We start from the raw sequence: 8,522 nt of genomic DNA, 5'->3' as shown, positions 1-8,522 counted from the left end.
AATAAAATGAACTCAAACCTTGCTTATAAAAACCAAAAAAAATTGTCTTCAATGTGTTTGTAAGCAGATTTGGTAACTAAAGAAGGTTTCTAAATTATGCTTCAGTGTAAAATAAGCAGCTAAAATTAAGAAAGTCCCTTTGAAATCACTGAAAATAGCAAAGTCATTTGCCATATCCAAGTAGAATTGCAGTGTAAAAAACAATTTCTGTCATATAAGCAAAAATGCATCAATGTACAAAAGTGATTTTCTTTGTATCTGCCTTACAGAAACAAGTGATTTCACTGGACACTTTAACACTTTCTGAAAGTTAATTCAGAACTTGAATATTGTATTTGTCAAAATGATCTTATAATAGTTTCATCCTCTTCCCTCAAAAGCAGTACTGGTGCCAAAACAGTTTATTTAATTTTTTTAAAAAGGTACTAAGGGAGAAAATAAGGATTGTAGTGTGAAAAAAATAAAGTGCAAGTCTAGCCACGTTTTGAAAATTTGGAAAAACACAAGATACGAAGGGTTTCTAAGAGATTCTAAGTTCCATGTGTTCATTTTAATAAATAATACCTTTCTCTATATGCCCAAGAGCAGGAAAGCTTTGGCATGCTTCTTAATTTGTAATAATTAATTCTAACCAAATTATAACAAGAAGTTTCAATTATTTCAACTAATAGATTCACAATTCAAATGGATTATGTACAATATACTTAAAAAAAAAAGAAAGCTCAGAAAGTTCCTCTGAAGGAATGAGCAGAAGATAGACGATTCTTGCATGACTAACTAAAGGACCACTTAAAGAGACAGATTATCATCACAACATAGTCACGGTCCCTGTGCCATCCTGTGTGTAACCTAAGAGCACAAATTTCCAAGAGCTTGTCTCATTTGTATTTTCCTCCTAACTAAACATACAAGGTTGTTAAGACTCTGGATAATCCACAGGTAGCTGAAATTTATTTAAACAGAGTATAACACTTTTTTTCTCTCTCCACCATCACACAAACTGCCACCTCCTCAAGTTTTCCTGGAGTCACCACGCTGCAGGTATTTATATGTCCTATCAGTGATGCCTATGTCAAAACTATTTTTCTTTTAGAAAGTCTTTTGGATCCATCCCTGCTTAAACTGTTCTTCTACTCTTCCTTCTATAAAACAATTTTAAGTACCACCAAATGAGCATCAATAGGTTATTTCTGTCATATCAGTTGTCATGTTTCATGCCATTCCATCCAAAAATTGATTCAGCTTTCTTAACTAACTCCTATCTGATTAGTCAGGTCCTCAAACTTTAGCTTTCCATCCCACATTCTACTCCAAACAACTTCTTGCATTTTCTGGATGTTAATGCCTTCAGTACACACAACTTCACATTTAGTTACTTTCTAAAGCATACATATTTAAGTATGCTTTATGTTCTCAAGTAGACTTTCGTCATTTGTTAAGTGGTCACTGAATCCTAAAGAATATCTGAATCTTTTCAGCCCCTTGCAAATGTCTGTATGCACATAAAGGAGAAGGCGATAATATTTGAAAGCCCATTTCAGTTGCCACGTCCTACACAAAATCACTTTTCATTTCGTCATTCCTTCTAAAGAAACCTCACTGTCCCTTGACTAGACCATCTTTTATGGGATCAATCACATCTGGCCTTAGAGTGAAGGAGGAAGCAAACATACTTCTGGACTCAAAAGAATGGTCTACCAGTTACCATGCTAGGAACTTGAACAAGCATCCACTCCATGGAGTGCCCTAATTTCCATGCCCTAATTTCCTCTTTTGCAAAATAGTGGCAATGCTTTTCAGTTTTTTTAAGACTATGAAGTGTAAAAATTCTCTTTAAATGTTTAGAAAACTAAAATCAGTTTTCTTTAAATCTGTGCTCCAGAAAAGTTTGAAAGTATCACATATTTCACAAAGAAAGGCTCAAAAGAAAGGAATTACATTTCCCACATATTTTATTTTGACAATTGATAAATTAAAAGAAAAAATACAGACATAGTTCTGCTCAGGAACAACAGAAAAGACCAAATTTTGGTCATAAAGCTGTTGCTGCACACAGGTGTGTAAGAGACACAAACAGCTATCCATCTTGGATATAAATGTGATTTCAAGAAGAAAAATAACACCTAATGGCTGAATCCTCCTACCCCAGAAGAAGAGAACACTGAGTTTGATAGAGGCCACTCCTGAGGAAGCATTTACAAGGGTGATGCCCCCAAGCTAACAATGACACTCTGCTTACTCTATCTGCAGTTTATAAAACATACAGGACCCAACAATCCTTACAAAGCTTGCCAAACAACTGAACTAACATACATTAGGTAACAGCACAAAAGTCCCTAACTTGGCATTAAGAGCACAAAATGGATAGTGACCCAGAAGCAGCATGCTGGATGACACGACCCAAATCAAAAGATGATGCTTTCCTTGGAAAGACAAAATGGAAAAACCAGTCAACCAACCAATAAAATATTGCAATTTTTTCTCAATTCTGAGATAAACAAAACAAAGATATAAATAAGTAGATAAGCTGATTAATAAGATTTACATCCACTCAACTCATACCTCAATTTGTAACTTCAACATTTTCTTATAGATAAGAAAGTATGACTTGGTCTAAGTACTGACAGCTTTGGTTTAAAGTAATAATGTCATAATGAAAACACTCTCCAGATTTTTCTCCTGTTGGGACAAAGATACGTATCATCTTGGGTATGGTAAAGAAATTATAACAACTAGTAGAATTAGGGTACTAAGACTATTTTTGTAAATAAAAGTCACCCATTCTAAAATTCTGTTTGAAATCCCCAAAAAAGAAAGTAAAAGTAGACTCTGTAAAAATTCTAACAGAATATACTAGTCTTTAAGGAAAATAATAAGAAATAAATTTTACACATATTACAAAATTCTTAAAAAAAAACAACGAAAGATTCCATTGGTATATATTTCTAAAAGTCTGTGTTACATCCAAACACAAACAAGTTACAGACCTTAACTTTAATCGGGGTGCTTCTTTAATAATGACTACAATAAATACATATTTCCAAATTTTCTCAGAGAATCTAGAATTCTAACCTGTAAAATTTACGTATTATTATAAAATAGAGAAATTCAAAAGGTTGATATGCTTTTGCTTTTTGTATTTAGGTTTTCTTGTATAGGGTAAATACAACTTGAGTGCTAACCACAAAACAGCTAAGATAACTCAAAGTTAATTACAGCAATTATTATTTACTGAGTACCTATTAGAAGTAAAAAACTGAAGTAGGTATCAAAATTTCAAGGCTAGTCTATAGCCCTTTTGACAAATAGGTTAACCAAACAAAATTTACTTTTAAGCACACATTCATGCTGTCCTTCTATGAACTAAATAACCAATTAATAAAATTCCCTTTGGCATTTATCATATTATTGCTCTTGTCGAGACAACGGTACACACTATCTCCACCTTGGAAAGGAAAGCATGACATCTAGTGGAACTCGGGTAATTATCTTACTTTTCCATATGAAAGTCCAATGTAGCACTAAACACAAATACTTCTCTTGAATCTAGGGGAAAAAAGACTTAAAACTGTAGCAAAAAGTATCAGTCTTTTGAGAAACTAGGAGATAGATTAAACATAATCTTTACATTATAATGTCTATATAATAATTATTAATCTCATATTATTTTTGTTCCTGGAAACAGGTGCATCAAAGCTTTGCCTTCCTGATATGTTGTATAACACAGTAATTATTCCAAAAAACACTTTAAAATTAAAGGTAATGTTTCCCAGTTGAGAATAAATGATTCTGTATGTTTGTAAATAACTGAAACCTAGTATCAATCATTCCTTATAAATACCCAGTGTTTCAAACTTGTCTGCAAAAAAAGCAACTAATGCATGAATGAAAGGGGAAGGAAAGAAGGCATGCAGACAGGCATATATAAATGTCAGGTAATCCAGATAAACTTCTATGTGATGCAAGTATTTAGAAGTGTGTTTAAAGTTGTCAGCACCACACTAGAATCATTTGAATGTTCTTCATAGTGCCCTGCCCTTAGGCACAATTTCAGGGTAATCAACCATTTTTAATCATGTGGGATTTGTTCTCTTCTAATACTAATGATAAACACATTTTCACACTTTTGTACTATCAAAAAAAGTAGGAAAGAGAGGTTGAAAATTCTCAACTAAAGGGATATTCAGTGTAGCTATACTGTAGCAAGGCACACCCTGGTTCAAACTCCAGTTCTGCTCCCTATAGCACTAATGATCACAGAGTTACTTTACTTCAGAGTGGCTTGAGCACACAGAAAATCAAGGTAAATATCTATGATGTACGGCTGATGTGCAGGTTGAATACAATAATTTAGTAAAATTCTGCAGGCAGCACTTGAATAAATCACAGCTGTTAGAACCTTACACTTTGTATTCTCATCTCCAACTATGCAAATTCACATTTTTTCAGAGATTCAAAATGAAGGACTTATGCATTCTTTGCAAGTACCGTTGTTTCTGAGGTCGAGAGAGAACTTGGATCTCGATCCTGACATATCCTAGATGGGGCCCTCCAAAACTTGAATGAGTCATCTAAACCTGCAACAACGAGAAAACTGTTAATATGGACACCCTCCTGGGAACTGTAACAATTAACTAAAAGAGTACTCATTACAGGACACCAATTCAAAACTAAAGAAAGAAAAAAACTTATATGGATCTGGCTTCTGAGATAGACCATTATTAAAAAAAAAAGAAAACAAATCTAAGGAAAAGTTTTTTTTTTAATGTACATAAGAATCACTGAGAGCTTGCTAAGGCAGCTGCTTCAGCCCCAGCCCCAGAGGCTCCAATACCCCAGGTCAGAGTGGAAGCCCTGAGCGTGCACTTCTAACAAGTTCACAGAAGAGGCCAATGCTGTTAGTTTAAGGGCCATGCTCTGAGTAACTGATCCAGAGAAATCTAAACAATTAAGAGAGTCACTGTTCTGATAGGGATATTTAAAATGTTCAAAACTTCATCAAATCTCATTTTCTTGATTCCTCCAAGAACAAAACAGAAAAGTGAATCATAAATTCACACTTAACAATTTGGGGATAAAGGAACTTCATGTCTTCAACTTACTCTTAAATGGCTCAGAAGGAATATATATAGATCACACATATCTGTTTATTTATACACACACACACACACGTGGTAGGATATAATTACAGTAAAATGTTAAGATTTGAGAAATTTTTTGTACTATTCCTGAAGCTTTTCTGTAAGTCTGAAACTATGGCAAGATTCTAAAAAATTATTATAAAATGAATTTAAAATAAAACCTATTTATATTATTAAATTACTATTCATTATGAGATATAATTATTTTTATGTGCTCAGATCTTATACTTGGCAAATCTACGAGAACCTACAAACAAAAGGAATTAAAAGGTTTCAGGAAACTATTGTGACAAATAAGTAACATACTAAAATAAATAACTTTTTGATACATCAGCAAAATGAATTAGAAAATGTAGTGGGAAAAAGTCTCATTCATAAGAAGGATGAAAAAACTGTACATTGCCTAGAAGTGAAAGTTCCAAAAAAGTTTAAGATGTTAATAGAGAAAGAAACTATAAAACTGTACTGATGGGCATAACATAACTCATAAAATATTAATAATATGTCAAAATAATTTCCATGAAGAATTTATAATACAGAAAAATGCTTGCAGAATATTCAGTGAAAGAAGGAAATACAAAAATGTACATAAGATCTAAACATAATCACATAAAACAAACAAAGGCTAGACAGAGAAAAAAGACTGGAAGAAAACACATCTCTCTGGGTGGTGGAACTGGAAATGAATGTTTTCCCTGTATACTTTCATTTTCAAATTTTAAAACAAATATATGCATTTTAAGTTTTAAAAGTTACATATTACAAAATAAAATACAAAGATATTGTACTTACCATTTAAATCATTGCCTTCTAAATTTCTATCAAAAGCAGAAAACTTCAAATCAAACATACACCGTCCTAGGTAACAATGTTTTATCATCTGATTCAAATGTTCATAAAAATGGCAATGATATAAAAGAGCCTGAAGGGCAGGTTTTCCAATGAGCGATAGGCCAGAGTCCTCATCATGGACACAGGGCCCCTGTAGGAAAAGAAGGAAAGAAGAAGGAGACACTGATTTATCCAACAATTTCCTTAAAAAGATCCATTGTCTCCTCTCAAGAAAACGAACGGGTCCCAGATACTCCCATCTCCTTCCACTCTGTTTCCGTCCTTACAAAACAGAGTTTTTATAACTATAGCAGCCTGACCTAGGACAAATTCTTCCACAATACTCTAGGTCTCTGCTGCCTAAACACTCTCGTGAAAGGACAAAGCTGACCTCTCTCTCGAGGGGCCGTTTCATTTAGAATGTTTCTATGGAAGGATCAGCTTTAACCAAGAAATCACATGCTTGAGCCAAAAACACAACAAAAGCAGTATTTTTCAACCTACATATAATAGTAAAATAATAGGTGTTAAATATATGAAATAAGGTGGTTCATATATTATGTTCAGAATTATTTTTTATACCTATCACTAAGCCAGGTAAAATAAAAAGGTCCATCAATATCCATATGGCAAAACCTGCCACATTACTTCCCACTGAATTAATCCTGACAAGGAAAAACACCACACGTGTATACACACACACACACACACACACACACACACGAACCGCCACCAGGAGGCTGAAAAGAATCTGCTATTACACAATTTTTCTCTTTGCATTTTTCTCAAACAATTTTTTGCATTGCCACTTACTACTTTTCCTGGAATATCTAATAGCAAAAAGCAAGCAATGAGGATAGGTTTGAAGTTTGCAAATAATCCTATCATCAGTTTATAAGTATTTCTATTTTCTGGGAAATTATAATAAAGTTAAGATTTTAAAACAGGCCATAAGAGAGAGAAAAGTAAAAGACAGCAAACAGAAATCTAAGAGCCAACAGGAAAGATATGTTCAAAACATATTCCAAGTTGACCTCTAACCGTAAGATTTGTGTATGTGTCTCTTCTCTCACCCTCCCCATCACCAAGAGAAGATGGATATTTTAACTTACTCTTCAGGAAGATAAAGGAATTCACAAGTTAAAGGCATAATTACACTAAAAAAGTTATTTTTTTTCCCCTTCTTTTTTTTTTTTTTTTTTTGAGACGGAGTCTCGCTCTGTGGCCCAGGCTAGAGTACAGTGGCTGGATCTCAGCTCACTGCAAGCTCCGCCTCCTGGGTTTATGCCATTCTCCTGCCTCAGCCTCCCAAGTAGCTGGGACTACAGGCGCCCGCCACCTTGCCCGGCTAGTTTTTTTTTTGTATTTTTTAGTGGAGACGGGGTTTCATCGTGTTAGCCAGGATGGTCTCGATCTCCTGACCTCGTGATCCACCCATCTCGGCCTCCCAAAGTGCTGGGATTACAGGCTTGCACCACCGCGCCCAGCCTCACACTTCTTTTTAAGGACACTTATATACATCATTATAAATTAAACCTCTTACTTCAATATTCAATGTCTTTTATGACTACAAAGTTTTTATTGCTGTGCTATAATAAATCTACCAACACTGTGAGCTCACTCTTCCTAAACAGAGCAATTTATATAAGAAATAAGACTATTGTAAAGAACAGCCAGCACATGGTGGTCACTGTTGTTATTTTAAATGTAGAGGTCTAGAAGAATCAGGTAAAAGAGAGAGAAATACAAAGAGAATGGGGTTATGTGGCTCCTGTGTATTAACCAAGGTATATGTTACAGGTACTGGCGCCCTTTAATAATGCACTACCTTGTTTTATTATATAGAATGAAGTATTCACCCAAAATCACAGAGTCAATCTTAACATTCACAGTTTTAAGAAATTCTATCTTTTAAACAAGTTATAACATACTTAAAATGTATAAAACATGCCAAACACCCAAGAGATTTGCAATAAACTGCTTAACATCACAAATTAGAGCCCTCATTATAATAATACAGGGAAGGAATTAACAAATAAAACAAGAATTGTAGTTTAACTGAGTTTACTAGCTTCACTCATTTAAAAAGTTCAATAAATCAAAAGTGATTAATCAAAGTTGTACAAAAACTATCTTTTTTTTGAAATTAAAATGACATTTTTTTTTTATTATTATACTAACTTCTAGGGTACATGTGCATAACGTGCAGGTTTGTTACATATGTATACTTGTGCCATGTTCGTGTGCTGCACCCATCAATTCGTCATTTATATCAGGTATAACTCCCAATGCAATCCCTCCCCCCTCCCCCATCCCCATGATAGGCCTCCATGTGTGATGTTCCCCTTCCCGAGTCCAAGTGATCTCATTGTTCAGTTCCCACCTATGAGTGAGAACATGCGGTGTTTGGTTTTCTCTTCTTGTGATAGTTTGCTAAGAATGATGGTTTCCAGCTGCATCCATGTCCCTACAAAGGACGCAAACTCATCCTTTTTTATGGCTGCATAGTATTCCATGGTGTATATGTGCCACATTTTCTTAATCCAGTCT

At 34.3% G+C, this 8,522-nt stretch overlaps 1 protein-coding gene across 2 annotated transcripts in view; it reads right to left on the bottom strand.

The window, feature by feature from the left end:
* RTTN (rotatin) overlaps positions 1-8,522 on the bottom strand; it is a 218,092-nt gene that overhangs the window by 72,542 nt on the left and 137,028 nt on the right. For both annotated transcript variants that reach the window (XM_017867073.1, XM_017867072.1), the window contains 2 exons: positions 5,934-6,123; positions 4,489-4,577 (listed from right to left, as the gene is read on the bottom strand). In XM_017867073.1, coding sequence (XP_017722562.1) covers positions 4,489-4,577; positions 5,934-6,123 — 279 coding nt within the window. The remainder of the gene's footprint in view (positions 1-4,488; positions 4,578-5,933; positions 6,124-8,522) is intronic.

This window comes from Rhinopithecus bieti, unplaced genomic scaffold (assembly GCF_001698545.2).
Source record: "Rhinopithecus bieti isolate Rb0 unplaced genomic scaffold, ASM169854v2 scaffold_2272, whole genome shotgun sequence".
Taxonomy (NCBI): Eukaryota; Metazoa; Chordata; class Mammalia; order Primates; family Cercopithecidae; genus Rhinopithecus; species Rhinopithecus bieti.
This window is presented reverse-complemented; position numbering and strand designations above follow the sequence as displayed.